Source organism: Hyperolius riggenbachi, chromosome 3 (genome assembly GCF_040937935.1).
Source record: "Hyperolius riggenbachi isolate aHypRig1 chromosome 3, aHypRig1.pri, whole genome shotgun sequence".
Classification (NCBI taxonomy): domain Eukaryota; kingdom Metazoa; phylum Chordata; class Amphibia; order Anura; family Hyperoliidae; genus Hyperolius; species Hyperolius riggenbachi.
Window position 1 is genome coordinate 404907584 of NC_090648.1, and position 20327 is coordinate 404927910.

The window sequence follows — 20327 nt, forward strand, 5'->3', positions numbered from 1 at the left end:
ACAGGCCTCAGTGTCGGCGGCAGGAGTTGCAGAGGGGGGAGGAGCAGTGCGTTTCCGCACTCCTGCTGGTGCTGCTGGAGGAGCAGGAGGGCGGGTGGCTGCTGTTGCTGCTGCTGCTGAAGGCTGTGCAGTGATGGGTGTGGTGCCACTGCCAGCACCAGATGCCTTCAGCCTCTGGAACTCCTGATGCTGGTGGAAATGTTTCGCAGCAAGGTGGTTGATGAGCGAGCTGGTGCAGAACTTTAAGGGGTCTGCACCTCTGCTCAACTTCCGCTGACAGTGGTTGCAAGTGGCGTACTTGCTGTACACTGTGGGCATGGTGAAAAAGCGCCAGATTGGTGACAGAAACATCCCCCTACGGCATGGAAGCGCTGCTGCCTGTCTCCCTGTGGTGGTTGGGGGGGGGGCTTGGGGGGCTTGGGTGCGGCTGGTGGTGGTACTGGCAGATGCTGCTGCTGCTGCTGCTGAGCCTGAGACACCAGCAGGCTGTGGGACCTGCCTACTGCTGCTGCCAATGCTTGCAATGATGCGCCTCCTTGCAAGGCCCACAAGAGCATCCTCCTCCTCCTCCTCTGAGCTGCTGAGGACGACATCCCCTGGAGGTGGTGGCACCCAGTCTCTGTCTGTCACCGGGTCATCAACATCCTCCCCCTCCTGAAACATGTCCTGCTGGGATGAGGACCCCCCAAACTCCTCTCCTGATGCATGGATGGGCTGCTTGACTGTCGCCACAGTCTTGCTGTCCAATCCCTCATCCCCCAAAGTGCCCATCAGCATCTCCTCCTCAAGATCGCCAACAACAGCAGACAATTTACTCATGATGCCTGGGGTCAAAAGACTGCTGAATGACAGGTCGGCGAGTGACGGTGAACTGGCCTCCTCCCCAGACCCTGCTGGGCGGCTGCTGCGAACAGGGGTGGTGGTGGTGGTGGTGAGGGTGGAGGCCTCAGATGCAGAGCTGATGGCGGGCTGCTCATCCTCCGTCATGAGTTGCACCACAGTGTCTGCATGCTTTTCCTCAATGGGACGTTTCCGACCCGGCTGGAGGAAAATCGGAGCAGGTGCTACACGCTGCTGCTGTGTCTCTGCAGCGTGAGTTGCAGATGCTCCTGCTGGGCGGCGCCCAAGGCGTCCACGGCCAGTGGCTATGGGAGGAATGTTAGCCACTGACGCTGCTGCTGCTGCTGCGGAACTGTGCATGGTGGCGCGCCCGCGGCTTGCCACAATGCTGCTCCCTCTCCTCCTGATTCCCTTGCTGCCCTTCCCCTTGCCCAAACCGCGCTGGCTGCCACTTCCAGACATCTTCGATGTTTTGGGCGTATAGACAAAAGTTTTTTAAAAGGGCGGGTGAAAAGTGGGGTACTTTAATGGAGTGGGTTGGTGGGTGAGGTGACTGAGTGAGTGTCCCTAGTACAGTAAGTAAGTAGTAACAGTCAGGAAGTACAACTAGCAGTTACAATAATCAGTAGTAATCACAAGTAAATTTAGTGTACACTACAGACAGTGAGTGCACGCACGCGCAAACACGCGCAGGAGCTAGCCTATGAACAGTGACTGAGTGAGTGTCCCTAGTACAGTAAGTAAGTAAGTAGTAACAGTCAGTAAGTACAACTAACTAATTACAACAATCAATCAGTTATCAGAAGGAAATAGAGTGTGTGTAGTGTGTACACAGACAGTGAGTGCACACACGCAGGAGCTAGTAGCCTATGAACAGTGACTGAGTGTCCTAGACTCCTAGTACAGTAAGTAGTAACAGTGAGTACAACTAACTAATTACAATATTCAATTACAATAATCAATCAGTTATCAGAACTTGGAAATAGAGTGTGTGTAGTGTGTACACAGACAGTGAGTGCACACACGCAGGAGCAGCTAGTAGCCTATGAACAGTGACAGTGAGTGTCCTAGTACAGTTACAGTATATAACTACAATACTAATACAATCAGTAGTAAAGGACAGCAGAAATACTGGTATAGAATAGAGAGAAATAAACAGAGGACAGGAGGACAGCTGCCCAGTGCCCACACAGGCAGGCCCTGAGGCCTAAAGCTGTAAGCCTGCAGCAGCTGGCCTGTCTCTATGTAACACAAAAGCTACTAACTAAAATACAATGTCTAACTAACTAACAACAATATAGGTGTGTATAGGAGGTGTATGTGAGCAAAAACGCTAGGTAAATGACCACAATAAAGCTCTTGCTAAGCCAAAGCACAAAGGAGCAACTCTCTCTCTATGCAAGTCTCAGGCAAGGACGGAGAAACGTAACATGGCGGCCGCTATTTATAGGGTAGGGGCTGGCCAGGGTCCCCCTCTGTGATTGGCTGCCGTCAGAGGGCCTGGGAGCCCTCTGATTGGCTCTAAGGACATCAATCTGGGCTATGACGCTATTCGAGCTCGGTACCGAGCTCGAATAGCGCCGTTTGCTCGAATAGCTCGAATAGTGAATGGGCTATTCGAGTGTACGCGAATAGCCCATTCGAATAGCTACAGCTATTCGGAGCTCGAATACCGAGCTCGAATAGCTGGAAAAGAGCTTGAATATTCGAGCTACTCGAATATTCGAGCTCTGCTGAGCACCACTGAAGTGGGGTACTTTAATGGGGTGGGACTGGTGGTGGTGGGTGTGTGAGGTGACGGACAGGTGTACTCTACAGCAGAGATCGGTGTAGCGCTAACGAGAGAGTGCGCACTGCGCACACAAAGACCCTAGCTGACGCTGACTGAAGGTGTCCCTATACATAGACTACAGTACAATTCAGCGAATACACCATAGAAGTAATATATAAACAATAGGACGGGTGTAGCACTAACGAGAGGGTGCGGACAGCGCAGATGTGCACTGCGCACACAAAGACCCTAGGTAACGCGGTGACGGTCGGTCCCTATACACAGACTAGAGTACAGTACACTATTCAGTACTACTAACTAAACAATAGAAGAATCTAGCTAAATAATAGAACAGGTGTGACTAGATTACAGAGAGCAGATAAAGCAGGACAGGTATAGCAGTAAAGCTGGGCCTTGCTAACTACAAAAATAGTACAAATCTATCTAACACAGAAGTAGTAGTAGTACAGGAGTAGAGTAGGACAGGTGAGAGCACAGGTAAGGTAACTAGAGACTAGAGCACAGAGCAGGGCAGGCTGCTGTGATGATTTGCTCAGCTGCCTGTGCAGACAGGCAGCCCTTTGACCATTGTGTAAGTTTGCATGCTGCAGGACTCTGGAAAGAAGAGTTTCTGTCAGTTTTGCAGCTTGTGCTTGCAGAGGAATTTGCATATGTTGTCATGCAAATTGCCTGGCCACATTCATTGGAGGCGTGTACTATAAGTACTATGTCTTTCCCACAATGCTTTGCTGGTCATTTCCCTTCCATGCTCAGTTCCTGATGGACACTGCTGGAGTGTCAGCCATTGCTATCTAGTATAGTTAATTCCTGGGGGTTGCTTTAGGCTCCCCTTCTAGCCCAGTCAGGTTGTATTATCTGTATTGCCTGTTCTGTCTTGTCTTGCCTGTTTGCCATTGTCCTGTCCCTATGGTGGTTGACAGGAAATGGTTCTGATCTATGTTCTTGGAGTATAGCTGGTGCAGCGGTTGCTGCCAGCTATCTCTTCTGTTCTGTTTCCTGGGATCGCGCTAGCTACTTTGTGCTAGCGCTGGGGATCCTTCTGTTCTGTTTCCTGGGATCGCGCTAGCTACTTTGTGCGAGCGCTGGGGATCCTTCTGTTCTGTCTTGTCGGTCGCGATTGCGCTGTCACCAACGGCGGTTGATAGCGAATCGTTCTGTCTTGGTGAGATCGCACTAGCCGCTAGCGTTAGCGGCTGTGGATCTTTCTGATCTGTGTTCCTGCTTGGATCACACTTGCTCTGGCGGAAGAGCGGTGGATCCTTCCTGCCTAGTTCTTGTTTTTCGTGTGTCTGTCTTGTCCGCTGCGCTTGCTACAGGCTCGGTGAGGTAACCGTTAAGCAAGCGCTCGCGTCCTCTGTTTCATGTTTGTCTGTTTATGGTTAGTTAGGCGTGCTTGTCTCTATTGTGCTTATCACGTGGAGATCGCGCATAACCGCGTGCACTGTTGCGAATGAGTGCGGTGTTCGCGGTTAGCTAGCGGTTGTTATTTTCCGTATCTCCTTATTGTATTTGCTATGCCTTTGCTACCCTCGTATTCTATTCTGTTCTGCCTTGTGTCACGTCTCGCGATCACACCTCTCGCGATCGCGTTCCTATTTCGTATCTGCTGTTGTGTGTGCGCGGTCGCGGAGTGGCGACTGGATTGGCGCACACACATACAACCTATCCCTTTTGCTCAATCTCATTCGCAATCGCCTCTCTTGCGATTGCGTTCTGCGCTTCGTACAATTCCTGTCTGGCACTTGTGGAGGTACAGAGGATTGGTTCCTCTGCACTCCCCAGCGCCATCTGCCGACAGGAATTTCCCTCTACAGGTGCATAGCACCTTTTGCTGGGTTCCTGCAAATTATACGCTTGTGGAGGATCTCCGCCGTGTCAGCGCACGCGTTGTGCGCTGATCACGGGGAAAGTTCCACAATCGTGACAGAATGACCAGCCCAACCCAAAACCCCAGTGTAGACGGAATTTCCGATTTGTACGATTTTGTCGAATATGGCTCTTGTACCTTTAAGAGATTTAAAAAACTTGAACCTGAATCAGCAGACGAATTTTTGTCTGAGTGTACGAAACTGTTAGCGAACCCTGAATTCCAATGCACCCCAGTGTCTACCTGGGCCCCCCAAATGGTCTACATTCTGTTGGGGGGCGAAATGTCAATGTGGGGTTATGATGTGTTAGATCATACCACCCTGAGTCAAAGACCCCTGGAATTCTTGGCCTTTTTAATTCACAATTGGCTGAGATTACCTCAATTACCATACCCCCTTAATGAGTTGTTGTCAGCAGCTCAATCAGCTGTTCCATCTACTCTTTCATCCATAAAGCAGCCATCCAAAGCCTCTAAAGGGGCATACAGACATGCGACTAAAGTCGTTAGTAACGAACGACTAACGATCGTTTATAACGACGATCGGGACAAAACTTGCGCAAACGATCGTTAACTCTAGCGACCAACGACCGAAGTCGCTATAAACGAAAAATCCGTCCTGGCGGATTTTTTATAACGACGATCGTTACAAAAAGTATGTGTGTACGGTGATCGTTAAGAAACGATCGTTCGTTAAGTAACGTACATGCGCAGATAGCATATTCAACTTGCTAGAATATTTGTTTTTGGGGCCTATATATGTAGATGTTTGAATGAGGAGCATGTATGTATTGTTTGAAATGCAAAATGTGTGTATGTGTTTTTCTGTGTGTTGTGTGTATATCTCTTTGTGTCTCTGTGTCTCTCTCCCTATATATAGATAGATAGATAGATAGATAGATAGATAGATAGATAGATAGATAGATAGATAGATAGATAGATAGATATATTTATATATATATATATATATGTGTAAATCTCTCTCTCTCTCTCTCTCTCTCTCTCTCTCTCTCTCTCTCTGTATATATATATATATATATATATATATATATATATATATATATATATATATCTATATATATATATAGAGAGAGAGAGAGAGAGAGAGAGAGAGAGAAAATATATGTATATAGATGTGTATATATATATATATATATATATATATATATATATATATATATATATATATATATATATATATATATATATAGATCTCTCTCTCTCTCTCTCTCTCTCTCTCTCTCTCTATATATATATATTTTGTTTTTTAAACACATAGATATGTGTTTGTGTGTCATATTGTCTATTACCCACTATGTGATCTATATATGTTTTCTTTTATATTTGTCCCAATATCTAATCATACATGTTCAATAAAAGGGGTATAATAAACAGGCGTTCGTGAATGATTGTACAAAAAATGTTTATTTACAATATCAAGTTTTGTGTTAAAACATTTAATCTTGTAAAATATTAGCAACCCTCTGCTTCATTTGTGTTATCTCCTCTTGGTAAAGCGACATAGAGGCCCACATGTTGCATTTCATGACCTCCGCCTTGGCATACAACTCGTCCAATGCCTCCGTTATGTCAAGTACTTGTTTTTTTTCTGTGTGAAAAATTATGTGATTGGACATATTGTAATAGGTGAATAATGTCTCTCTCTCTCTCTCTCTCTCTCTCTCTCTCTCTCTCTCTCTCTCTCTCTCTCTCTCTCTCTCTCTCTCTCTCTCTCTCTCTCTCTCTCTCTCTCTCTCTCTCTCTCTCTCTCTCTCTCTCTCTCTCTCTCTCTCTCTCTCTCTCTCTATATATATATATATATATATATATATATATATATATATAGTGTGAGAGAGAGAGAGAGAGAGAGAGGGACAGGGGACATGGATGGATACAGAGAAACACATACCTACACATATGATCACTGGCGGCATGAGGTCGAAATTTAAATGTAGGAATGGTACGTTATATAGTGATCCATATACACTAATCGGGTATTTTACATACATGGCATACTTCCTCCCGTTTAGAAACTGTGACAACTAATGATATTCCATGTTTGGAGAACTGATTATGTACATCTCAAATTTGTTTTGGCAAAAAAATAGGGTTAGGAGCGGCACACCTTTCCGTACAGAGTCGGGTGCTAAGTCCAGGATGCTAAGCCAACATCCGGAAAATGTCATAAAGTTGAAGAGTGGACTCGCACACCAGCTTCTCAATGGAGCCAAAGAGTGTTGTTTATTAATCCATAGTATGTCAAACACAGAGCATGACAATTGTTTCGGGGCCGCTGTGGGTCCCCTTCATCAGAAAAGTGCAGACTAACATTATATTGAAATGTGCACACCAATAAATACCAATGCTGCAGGCTCAACCCATTGGAGTGGGAAACACCCACCCCTTACAATGTAAACATGCAGCAAACATTAGATCCAAACAATATATGCACATTACACACATGTCAACATATATTATGGACATTTAGTATAATGCCCAATAAATGGGTCTCAAAGCAATTTTTGCTATATGCATAAAAATAGAACCAATACTCATCTATCAAAGCTGTCACTCACCGTGAATTTAAATCAATTGGTCAGAGCCGTCTGTGCGGGGCAGCCCCAGTCGCCAGAAGCCGTTAGCGGCGGTGCCCGAATCGTAAAAGACACACCTCTTTCCGGCAAACACAAACAGGCTAGCCGTGAAGTCCAGCAGAACTCGCCGGGGCGGAAGGGGCGTGGCCAAACAGGACGCTGCAAGATCCACCAGAGGCCGGATCAAACGGTACCTGGAAGTCGCGTCACGCTGCAAGAAGCAAATAGCAGCCGGATGACGTACCCCAGTCCAGTGCGCCCGGCGTCTCACATCACCATGGCAACAATACAAGGGGACAGCGGAGTGCGCGCAATATCAGCTGTGCATAGGAGTCCAGGCGGAGCGCAATAATTGCGCACACACATAGACTCACACGCCAAACCGGGAGTGACCCACACAGACAACCCCAACCTACCTGTAATAGAACAAATCCACGCATAATATACAAAATCTGTACCCAGCTAATAGCAAGTTCATAATGTCAAGACAGAAATGAGTATACAAGTCGCATGTACATTAGGGGAATGGGTGAGGTATGGAACAAGGGGAGGACGGGAAGAGGGGACAGGGAGACAAGGAAGGTACATGAAGGAAAAGATAAAGGGAGGGCCTGACAATACAAACAAATAGACCGTGCAGTAATGAAGAACATGGTTAGGGACCATAACGGATAATTATAAAATTGTAAAAGCTAATACCATCAAATTACCCAGAGGTCATACAAGTAGTGCTACCTCTCATCAAGATAGCATGTAAAGGAATTAAATTGATTAAGTCCTCTTGGTGACACTGTATCAAGAGTGTGTATCCAGAAAGTTTCCTTCCTTAGCAAGAGATTGTCCCAGTTTCCACCTCTCCTAGGTTTCTTTACCTTATCGATAACAAGGCCCCTCAGCTCACTAACTCGGTGACCCATTTGCACAAAATGTACTGCCACAGGTTTAGTGGAGTCCAAAGGTTTACCTTCTTCATATGCTTTTAAGGCAATACGTATATCGCTCCTGTGGTGTTGGAACCTAGTTTTAAAGGCCCCGGTAGTCTTTCCCACATACCCCTTGCCACAGGGGCATTTCAAAAGGTAGACACAGTGATCACTATTGCAATTGTAATAGTCATTCATGAAAAACTTCTTACCAGAACTTGGATGGGTGAAGAAAGTACCTGCAATAAGAGAGTTACAAACATTGCAGTTAAAACACTTATAACAACCTTTCTTCTCAGAAAAAATAAACTGTTGTTTACTATATTTCTGGTATGGGTCAGCTTGAACTAAAATATCCCGGATACTCCTATTCGATCTATATGAGAACAGTGGTTTTTCTCTGAGAATGGGATTAAGGCTTTTATCGGATTGTAGAATGGATAAGTTTTTGTCTACAGATTTTTTCACAATCATAGACATTGGACCAAAGTCTTGAACAAAAGGAATGTTACTTTTAGCCGATTTCACAACCGTACCGCTGAAAATGGCATGTGCTTTACTAATTGCTCCCTGAAGGATGTGATCTGGATACCCTCTCTCAATAAACCTGTCCCTCATGTTGTTAATTTCACCCTCAGCAACATTTATGTCTGAGCAAATTCTTAGTACTCTAAGAAATTGAGAAACAGGCAACCCATTCATAAGATGACTGGGATGAGCACTACTGTACAGCAACAAAGTGTTCCGATCAGTCGGTTTTCTGAACAAAGTAGTGCTCAGACCACTTATTGTTTTTTCCACTTTAACATCCAAAAAGGGTACAAAAGAGTCCGAGATTTCCGGGTTAAAGACAATACCTACAAACAGGGAATTAAGGTACTCAATGAAAGCACAAAGATCTTTCCGATCACCCCGCCATAGTACAAATACATCGTCAATGTACCTTACCCACATAACAACGTGGGCAAGGTACAGCGGCGACCGAAACACGTGCATGGCCTCAAGATATCCAACAAATAAATTAGCGTAGGCAGGGGCAGCCGAGCTGCCCATGGCTGTCCCCCTGCTCTGTCTAAACCACATGTTCTCAAATCGAAAGCAATTGCATGTCAATATGAGTTCAAGCCCCGCCAGAATAAACTCAGATGGCAAAAGGACATTCTGTTGTTGTAGCAGGAAGTATCTTACCGCCCCAAGTCCATCTCCATTGGGGATTGACGTGTACAATGAACCAATGTCCATTGTACACAGAATGACATCGTTCAAATTTGTTTTGGGTGTGTGTCAAGGGATATTACCAGCAAACTATTTTAGCAGAAGAGTATAGAAGTGCTGTATGGAGCATCATCAAAGGCAACACTCATGTTCTTGACAATGGACAAAGTGGTGTCATATGCCACAGTTAACTGTGTTTACAATGTAGGCCCTATATTCAGAGTTTGGACATGGTAGAAATGAGGAATGTTTCAAGTACACAGACTTCTCACACTCGAAGTACACAAAACATTGTCCATAAATCAAAAATGTTGTTGATTATGTTACACACACCTAGAGGTACACATTATTCAAAACAAGTTTGCCCAGCTTGGGTAGAAGAATGTTCCAATAAAGGGTGAGTATTATAAACGTTACTGTTGTGATGTGGGATACTTACTGATCAAAATAGTTGCATTAGGGTCATCAGATGTGTCCTCATCCTCCTGGGTTTCCACATCTACTTCTTCAGGTTCGTGTGAAACCTCCTCCACATCACCAGATGTCTTTTGGCATGCTGAAAAAGAGTATCAGACATGTGTTGTTAGTGATATGTTCACATAGGCCTGGTGCACACCAGAGGTTTTGCTTGGAGCATATAGACTTGTTACATGTGCGGCAAATGTTATCCTATGTGTGTGTGCACACTGGAGCAATGATGTTGAATACAAAATCACATAACGTAACTTTTGCCATACATTTTTTAACCACGAGAAAAAATTACAATTTAATGCTATGGGGTCAATTAACAAAAATCATTGATCCAGTGTACACAGACACAGGAGAACAATAGCAGCACATGTAAAAAGTCGCAATGTTTAAAAAGAAACCTCTGGTGTGCTCCAGCCCATTATCTGGGTAATCATACAAAGGCTTTTCACAACATGCAACTCACAAGTGTGAAACAATACACACCCAGTTCTATGATTGATTGTTGCCCTAATGTAAAATTGAGGTTAGGAGTGTTATGATAGTAAACATGCATAAAGCCTCCACCAAAGACACCTTGCCCATTAGGAATGAGACATCGAATCTTGATGTGAAACATATAATAGTATTAAACAAGAAGTGCATGATTGTCTAGCATGCACTACAGATATAATGCATATATATTGTGAGTACATGTACATGTGACACTTACCAATACTCTCTCCAATAACATGTCAGTCTGTGGTCACTGTTGTTGTGCTTTTGTGGTATGTGTTTAAAATGAAGAATGACAATATCAATGATACAATAGTATTATGTATGTAGGCACACACATTGTCTAATAACTTTGTCTTTTTTCATGCAGTGCACACCTACCTTCATCACATCTTGCTTGACTGGTCTCTGCAGTCTCCCCATCTCCTTCAGCCTGTTTTTGAGGCGCTCCATCCAAATCTACAAACAATGTGACAGCCATTAAGGACTGTAATGGATGTCAAGAACTTATCATAAGAACATCACATTACTGTATACATATGGCCTGGACTACAGATAGCTTAGAAGATACTCGGTGTGGCATGTCGATAGTGTTAGGTGAGAGTAGTGTAAGCTTCTTCTAACCTACAAGTGCAACACGGCCCATTGTCATTGTTAATAGACTGTTATACTATTGTCGTTGAGTGGGTGTTTTATTTGACAACTATTCCTGTGATGAATACCCACATAAGTTATTTGGGGTTCCCTCACACACCATTATCCCTGTGCAACCACTCCAACTCCCTGGTTAAAGCCACCCAAGGTGTCCTTTTGGGGGTGGCCCGGTGGGTCAATTGGGCCAGGCCCCACACCTGGAGAAGGGTCCATACCCTCTGCGGTGGGCGAGTGGACATAGTAGGCCAAAACCTAGAAATGTAGACAGTCCACACTGAGTCAAAGAAAGATAGTGTTGCATGTAATTAGCTATCCAGTAACGATTCAAACTGTGTCTTATGAGTGTCTCTCTGTAGCACATCTGCATAACCACAGTTTGTATGTGTTTTCTATCCTGATGTGTGAGCTTTTGTACACTTTCTTATGCGGTGGGTCCCCTGCCATGGGCATGTATAATTGTATCAAGTATTGTTATTTGAAACTAGCATCCACCACTACAGGAACACAGAGATATGTTTCCACATTCTAAGTCGGCAGCTATATGTGTTACCCCACTACAGGGATCTGGCTGTACCTGTCCCCAGTATAGGTAGGCAGATGAAGATAGTGGACGATTGTCCAATGGGAGTAATATGACGCACATAAATCTTAGGACCCTGTCAACCTGCTACTGTCATGCTAGGCTGAGTGCTGTAAGGTGTAGTGTTGAGGGTTGAGTGGGCCTCAGGCCGTAAGGCTGCTGATGCTTGATGAAAGGGGTGTCCACACCATTGGGAGTCCCCATACTGGCTCATGTTTTGTTGGTGGTAGAACGGTTTTGCTTTGATGTAATTTTAATAAACTCACACTGAAATAAAAAAAAGTACTGAACCATACTTTCCTTCATCATTACTGGCCACTACGGTGCATTCAATAAGATAGGCCATGGTGATGGAGAAATGAAATACAATGGTTACAATCTACAGATACATGTGTATACTTACCAACAGGAAATAATGTGATGCTTTCCTCCTCACCAACATGCATGTCTTCCTCCTCATCACCATCATCATCAGCATCATCTGTCGAAGTAATGACATATATATGATTAAGTATGTACCCTCAAATATATGGATAACTATGGAGTTCATTGTACACAATGCCAGATGTACCTTCTTCCATTTCCCTCTGGACCGCCGAAGTGTGCCCAGCCTCCTCTGGCTCATCTCTGCTGGCATGGCCTGCTTCTTGTGGCTCCTGTCTCTGCAGTCTCCTCTTCTCTTCTGTGTGTCAAGTGAAATGTTGAGGCACATATGTAACACACATTCTACATACATTATCTTCAAGTGTGTAAGCGTTCCACACACAAAACTAAATACTGATTCACAATACTGGTCAGATGCAAGTAAGATGGAGTGATATGTGCAGCAAGAGTTGTTGTTAAAGGCAATACTATGAAACTGCTATGCCTGCAAACACACTATTACATACATAACTACTTACTGTCTCTTTTCACTTTTCTGCGCAGAGATGCTAGGACCTCCCTCTCACGCAGCTTTAAGTCCGACCACCTTCGCATTAAGTGGTTTTTGGTCCTAGTGACCCCAGAAATTTTTTCCAGGGAAGAAATGGCATGGTCTAAAATATAATTTTTGCGCTCAATGGGTCTTTCATACACCTCCCTCCTTCCATCATAGTCCCTCTTATCAAATATTCTGACCATCTCTGCCATTTCTTCCCTGGACATTCTTGTGGCTCGCTGCACAGGTGTCCTGCGTGGCATGGTTGCTGTCACAGCTCACAGGACTACAGAATGTAGAAGAGGAAGTGACAGTTTGGATAAACAGGAAGTTAGCAAGCGCTTCTTGCGTCATCCGAACGTACGTTCTGACGTACTTACGTTATCCGAACGTTCCGAGAAATCACTCAAATAGGGTAACGTAACCTTATAGGCGGCGTATAGTAATGCTTCCTGAACTTTCGGCGTCTGCGTCTTTCAAGGTAAGTTCGTTTAAACCTCGACCGTGTTTATCAGTAACGTACGTTCGTTAAGTTTCTTGCTTGCTTGCTTTCTTTCTTGCTTTCTTTCTTGCTTTCTTTCTTTCTTTCTTTCTTTATATGAAGTTTATGTCACCTCCATATGTTTGTCTTTCCAGGACAGTCCAGGAAACTATGGCAGTGGATATCTTTTCAGATTCTCAATTTACACGTGAATTTATAGACCTCTATAGAGCACACCCTGCCCTTTGGAAGACAAAAACTAAATGTTACTCGGATAGGCGTCTAAAGGCAAAAGCACATGATGAACTCGTGCAGTTATGTAAAACGGTCCTCCCAGAGGCTGATGTCCAGTTTGTAAAAAATAAGATTCAAAACTTAAGAACCGTGTTTAAAAAAGAATTAAACAAAATTGAACGATCAAAAAGATCAGGGGCTGCAGCTGAAGAGGTTTATAAGCCACGACTATGGTATTACGACTTACTTGCCTTCACCATTCCACATTTAAAAGGTCGTGAGGCTATATGCAGTTTATCAAGTGAACCCACTGACTTGAGTATCAACAGCGAGATGGCTACTGGTGACAAGGATCCTAACCTAGAAGAAGAAGAGGTATGTTTTTTTGGATAATGTCACACTGACAATGTGTTTTAAATGGTTATAGATTGTTCCAATTAAACTGTCGCTTTGTGAAAAAAGCAGAATCCACATTTCACACCCATGTATACTGAGGGAGTATAAAAGGTGAGCCTCACCTTTGTTATAGGTATGTTTCCACATTTCATGCACAGAACAGTGGAATGTGGTGGCTGCTGTTCCGAAATCTTTCCAGAAACCAAGCTTACTATTCAGCTACAGATACATGTCACATTTGTAGCTTGCTACTTAATTATAAAAAGGACAATGGGGGCCAGGTTAGTTTTCGGCCTGCAGTAGTGTGTGATTCACACATTAAACAAGTGTGTGCAACAAACCACTACTAACACACTGAGATGTCATGTTCTCCATGCTTTCTGAGGTGTGGTGTGTTTATTTGGAGACATAGAAATGACCCACACGATTATGTTAATCAAGTAATTAATAGTTGACACATTGTGATGTAGTGCATATTTTGTTTGATTACTAAACATCTAACCTCATGCTTCAATTGCAGTAGGCCAATGTTACCTACCCTTGCCCATTTGTACATTACTGACAATCGACTCCCAACATGAATAAGCTCTGAGTACATTGGACATACCTTACACTAAATGTACCTAATGTTTACATATGTGTTTAAACTTTGTACAAATTGCTGTATTTTCTGTCCATTCATTGTACAGACATCTGTCGCTGGTCCCTCCCAGGAGAGCACTAAACGCAGATTTGCCCTGAAAAAAACTCGCAAAAGAAGAAATGTTCTTGAAGACAAATGTGAGGAAGCTATTCAGCAGGCTGTTATGCTAATCAACAAAAAAGATGACTCCTGTGATGCGTTTGGGAATTTAGTGGCAACTAAATTAAGAGAATTTCCGGAAGATTTGAGGGCACACACACAAAGTGCAATCATGGCTCTTTTGACTCGCACAAATATTCCAGCACCACAAATCCCTAATGCTACATTAGCATCTGAAAAAGACCAACCTCAGCCTACATTCACACATCCACAACACATGCATCAACCTACATTAGCACCGACACAACACATGCATTATCCTACTACCTTACCACCAACACAACACATGCATCATAACGTCATGAGTCAGTATAGTCACAACTATCACACACAACAGTATGAGCCCCATTTCTACCCTCCTGATAAAATACTTGACCATCCACAAACACATGTGCAACATCCACTATATCAAAAACAATTGGAAACTGTGTGGCCAACTCAACCCAATTATGCGGATCTGTGATAGCTCCATCCGTGCCTATATGGATACTCTTCCTTTAAGGATCAATGAAGAGAGACTAAAATGGAGCCATAATGTTTGTACATTTAATCAACAATAGTAGTTGCCTGGCACCCATGCTGGTATATTTAGCGACACTATATGTGAGTTAAACCAGTAACAAGCATGTATCTGCTATGTATTTACACTGATACACAAACTGACATATGACATAACGAGATAGACGTGTATGTAGAGTGCCTAGCACACCCAACATTCTGCTGTGTTCATTATTAGCTTTATCGGTCAGAATGCCATAAATATCCGGTATGTAAGTGGCTGAGACAGTCCAGACTGAGACAGGAATTGAGTACTGTGTGACCCACACTGCAAAGAACTTGCTGTTTATATCAGTATCTTGCTGTCAAAAGGCACTTTGCTGTTGGACAGTGTGGTCTAGTTGCATTCTGTTATCAGTGCCGCTCACGCTGTATTCACTTCCTGTCTGTGTCAGCCACTTACATACCTGAGATTGAAGTATTGACACCTGAACATGTACAAAATGACCACAGCATAGTTCTACCTGTGATAGACACTGTACATACCTATTTGTATCTCTGGTCACATGTCATTTTGCCTATCCTTTACAGGACCCAAGCTGTCAGACTACATGTCCCTTTCTCTGTAGGTCTCCTTTATACTGTATGTTGTATGGCTTAAACATACTGTTCAGGTAGCTGCAGGAGAGTTACAATCTGGCTCCTCTTTATAGGATGCAGCCAAACCCGGGTACATTATGTAACCACACCTGTTTGTCAGCCTTGCTGATCAGGTCTACCCAAGTAGTGATGACATCAGGTCAGCAGGATCGGCCTGTAACACATTTAGGCAATACATACCTACCTCACCTTTACTTTCATGTGTGATTTACGTTGAACCTCGACATTCAGTATGAACAGATAAGCATGTTCTATAGCCACCTTCCAAAGTGTGTTGTTTTTTTATTTTTGGAGGGTACTTATGTTCCTTTTTGTTACGTTATGTATATATTTGGTAGCCCTGTGTAATTGTGAGGAAGGCAACTTTGGTTACAATGGCAATCTTAAACTACTTCTACATAGACTGTTGTATTTTATTCAACAAAGGTGTTAATAAAAATGTATTTCTTCACCTGAAACGCTGGTGTTATTGTGTTAATGGTGTAGTTAGTATCATTGTTTAGTTGATGTACACTTAATTTTCCTTGTTGTTGCATTGTGGCAATATCCTATCATTAACAGCTACAGTAATTGTGTAGTACAGGTTAGCTTTAATTAGTACTGTGTATGGAGACGACATCCCAATTAGCACAGAATAATTAGTACATAATTAACACTCTTTTTCATTTTGTGTAAACATTCTGAATGGTATACATATAGTTAATGAACCAACGAGCATTCATTAGACTAATTATGTATTCGGATCTAATCCCAAAAATTTAATATAATTGAGTGTTAATTATGCACATTTATATTGTGTGGTCCAATCTGTCTAAATAACATGCATATCCATTGTAGACTATATAAGTTCACTGCCTCACATGTTTATTGGGTTGTGTTAATAAGGAACTACAACAACACCCACATGAATCTCTAATTCAAAACACATATTATGATGTTCCATGTCTAAACCAGTATGTGTAGGAAGCAATGTTAAGTGTGACCTAACACATATCTGGTACATGTGGGCCTTGACTTGTAGTTGATTAACAACAAACACATTTGAAGATGAACATAAATTTAATCACAGGTACGTGAAAACACAAGTTGCAACACAATTGTTAATAAACAGAACAACTCAAACTATACTGGCATCTTGCCAGGCCACAGCTCCAGCTCGTGAAAGAAAATAGTCAGCATAGGCCTCCCTATTATTTTTAGCCTCTGTAGTGGCATTTCGAGGCGGACAGGGCTGCAGGTCAGTCAGGACATGTGGCTGTGCTCTCCATTCACCTTCTACCACATTCCCAGTAGAAGTGTCCACCCTGTCCACAGCGTGCACAGGAAAGTATGTGGGAGCGTGCTGTTGCCGAAGAAAGTTGTGCAGGACACAGCACGCATAGACAACTGTATCCACCTTGTCGATCCGCAGATTGATAGCAGTATGCATCACACGGAATCTACTGGCTAAGATGCCAAAGGCATTTTCCACTATCATGCGGGCCCTGGACAGACGATAGTTGAATATTTTTTGCCGGTATTGAATATTTCTATTTGGGAATGGCTTCAAAATATGTGGGTGTAACGGAAAAGCCTCATCTGCAACATAAACAAAATTGAGGTGGTTGACAGTCAGTGAATTGTCCGGTACATTGAGCTGGTTGTTAGTAAGGCGTTCAAAAAAAGTTGTTTGTTCGATGACACCACCATCAGACTGCCGCCCATTGCGGCCAATATCCACAAATAAAAACTGATAGTTGGCATTAACTAAGGCCATCAAAATTATACTAAAAAAACCCTTATAATTATAATAATAAGAACCGGTATTGCCAGGGGGAGTAATTCTTATATGCTTTCCGTCCAGAGCCCCGCCACAGTTTGGAAAGTCCCATAAACGGTGGAATTCTGCAGCAATATCCAACCACTCCTGTGGTGTTTGGGGAAACTGAAAAATGGAACATAACATAAAATTAGACATTTGAGAGTCATGTAGCCAAACATTATTATTATTATTATAGTACAATCTACACAAACAGAGCACATGAGTGCATTGTAAAAACAGATATATTTAACATAGCTGCCATTGCTAGTTGTCTGTTTGGCTGCAGTAGAGCCTAAAACACACTCCTTACATAAACATCACACTAGCCAAGTGGAACTTGCATCACTAGCCACAGCCGGGACAAGGTCCTACAGCACCCAAGGCTGAGCCAGCAAAGTGCGCCCCTCCCACCTCAGCTGTCACACACTGATTGCTAATAGACTAAGAGGCCCACAGGGCCCATAGCCTCCACAACACCTTAATATGTATTTATCTGTCTTGTACTCACTTCCATGTAACCCCTCTTCTTATTTCTCGTTGCTTCCATAACCATTCTGAATGACAGCTGAATGAAATCTGTGGCCCCTCCTACACTGCACCCTGAGGCTGGAGCCTCTACAGCCTATGCCGGGGGCCGGCCCTGTCAACAGATTATTCAGAAAACTGGGATAGATTTTCTATGACACAACCATAGCATTATCAGTGTAACGTCCCTTCAATAACATGTTATGCAACATCAAATGTACATACCTTCATAAATTCACCCTTCAAGGCGTCAATTATTGCTTGGCACGTTTCTGGAATTATGATACCCAAAGCTTGCGGAGAAATTCCGGTTGAAAACTTTAAATCCTGGAGGCTGCGTCCAGTGGCCAGGAAGCGCAGGGTAGCTGTTAAGCGCTGTTCTGGGGTGATAGACTTCCTCATCCAGGTATCCTCCTTAGAAATTAATGGCGTAACCACATGTAAAAGATAGTGGAAGGCTTCTTGCGGCATGCGCAGATAATTCCTATAATCATCTGGAGCAGAGATGCTGAGGTCATGTAACAGGCTGTCATGTGAGATCAAATCTCTATCTTGGAGCCAGCTCTTTGCCCATGCACGGCCTTTCCTCTTTTGCTTAAGCACTTTCAAATTTTTACGCACTTTTAACAAAACTAATAAGGCAACACTAGCCCGCTGTTTTTGGGACATATGCGATGCCATTGCTGCACTGGAAACACGACAATAACGAACGAACGTCCACACCAAATGCAGCAACCTCTATACTGTTGCTAAGCCTTTTATAAGATGGCTTTACGTCACTTCCTGAAATCTACTGAACGAACTTTCGTTGGGCGAACGATCTGTGCGCAACTTCCTCTTTCCTACTAGCCATTAACAATGACGTTCGTTCCGGGTTCATTGATCTGAATAACGTTTAGCATAATAGATGCACTGCATCATACGTTCGTCACTTCCGCATCGTTCGTTCGGGAACGATCTGATCGTTTGGCACTTCCAACACACCTTTACTAACGACCGTTTCATTTCTCGCCTTAATTGATCGTTCGTCGTTGGTAACGAACGATCGTTATCGCATGTCTGTACGTACCTTTAGTCTAAACGTAAAAGATCTAGGAAGGCTTCCCAGCGGAAAGATCCGTTGCCCATGGCAACCACAGATAGAGAGGTTATTTCTGTCAAGTCTGAAATGGGCAAAACCATGCAGTATGATAATGATGTTTATAATGCATCTGCTGATCAGTTTCCAGGTTTTCTGCCCCAATCCAAAGCTTATGTGGATCCTGCTATAGGTAGGATCGCACACTACATTAAAGCAGTTAAAAAATCTGTTCTTGTTCCTGAACTCCACCCCTATGGAGATTATTTGGATACTGGCCTGTTTGAACCCCCATTTGCTTCCTGGGATGTTGGGGCCTTGCTGGAGGAATTCGATTTTGATTGGAAAGCCTTTTGCGATTTTTACATCGCAAAAAGCGAAGATGTCTTGAATGCTTGTCTTGACTCTATGTACCTTCTGATTGATTCCGATGAATGTGACAAGGATGATGTGGATCTGGTGATCTATGTATGGCAAACGATTTTGGATGAGTTGCACACACACCAACCAATTGATTCCAATAAAGAGACATCGTTGTCGGATGATTGTTCCTGCCTTTCTGGGGTAAAGCATGTGAGTCTTGACTTTGTGCAATCTGAAATTAATGAGTGTGCCGCTGTGGTTGATTCCTGTGCGAATCCTGAAGGATTCGCTCCTGACAGTGTGCAGTTTGAATCTGTGCGATCTGATGCCTGTTTCTCGGATGTTCCTGCAGATTGTGATCGGCATGAGTCTGCCGGTTTCCTCAAGGATGTGTGGGATCCTTTGTCATTTAGAAACAGATCTTTGAGATCTTCCGTCTGTGACCCTGCTATGGGGAAAGTTTCTCGACTGTGCAGCGTCAAAAGTAAAATTAATATGCCTAATAAAGCTTGTCCTGTTGATGTCACTATTTCTTCTGCAGATGAGTCTCTGTCTCACCCTGTTCACACCTGTAAGGGCCCGTTGCCTGGGGACAGTTGCTCCAGCGTTTCGGTCCTAGATGCCTTGCAGTCTGCTCCGCAGATCGCGGAGGTTTGCGCTATAGAAGCGTCAGTTTCACAACCTAAAGTGAATTTTGATTCGCAGGTTTTGCGTTCTGATTCCTCGGATTCGACATTGTTAGCCGAATCTAAGAGTGAGACAGCGCTTCGGTTTTGCGAATCTGATGCTGAACCCTCTTTGCCTTATTCAGAGACGCTTTCTCTGAACCTGCCCTGTACCATGAATAACAATATGATGTCCAATCACACTGACATTTGTGAGTCCCTTTCTTGCTCTGAGGGAAGTTTTGACTCTCCACCCTGTACTCTGGATGAGTCAACATTGCCTTGTACAATATCTCCTGCCCTGCCCCTAGAGGCTCGTCTAGGTATTGCTGCTATTTTTACTTGTTTTTCTGCAGTTTTGGAGTTACAAGCTAGTTTGACTGCCACACAGAATTCTGGGTACAGTGAGAATGAAGTTAGGGAGTCAGTGTGTGTTCCAGTAAATATACCTGTACATTCCCCTCATGATGATGAGAT

At 43.5% G+C, this 20327-nt stretch overlaps 1 protein-coding gene across 1 annotated transcript; it reads left to right on the top strand.

Moving 5' to 3' along the window:
- The first annotated feature begins 10448 nt into the window (after positions 1–10448).
- Positions 10449–14954, top strand: LOC137561611 (uncharacterized). The gene is made up of 3 exons (XM_068272925.1): positions 10449–10791; positions 12984–13437; positions 14148–14954. The coding sequence occupies exons 2-3, from the start codon at positions 13000–13002 to the stop codon at positions 14721–14723; spliced, it is 1014 nt and encodes a 337-aa protein (XP_068129026.1). The 5' UTR covers positions 10449–10791; positions 12984–12999; the 3' UTR covers positions 14724–14954.
- The last annotated feature ends 5373 nt before the right edge of the window (positions 14955–20327 follow it).

What these genes read in the sequence shown, in the direction of transcription:
- LOC137561611 (XM_068272925.1), top strand. Translation starts at nt 13,000, where the DNA reads ATGGCAGTGGATATCTTTTCAGATTCTCAATTTACACGTGAATTTATA. An exon ending in CTAACCTAGAAGAAGAAGAG is followed by an intron (nt 13,438 to 14,147) that starts GTATGTTTTTTT and finishes TTCATTGTACAG; the next exon opens with ACATCTGTCGCTGGTCCCTC.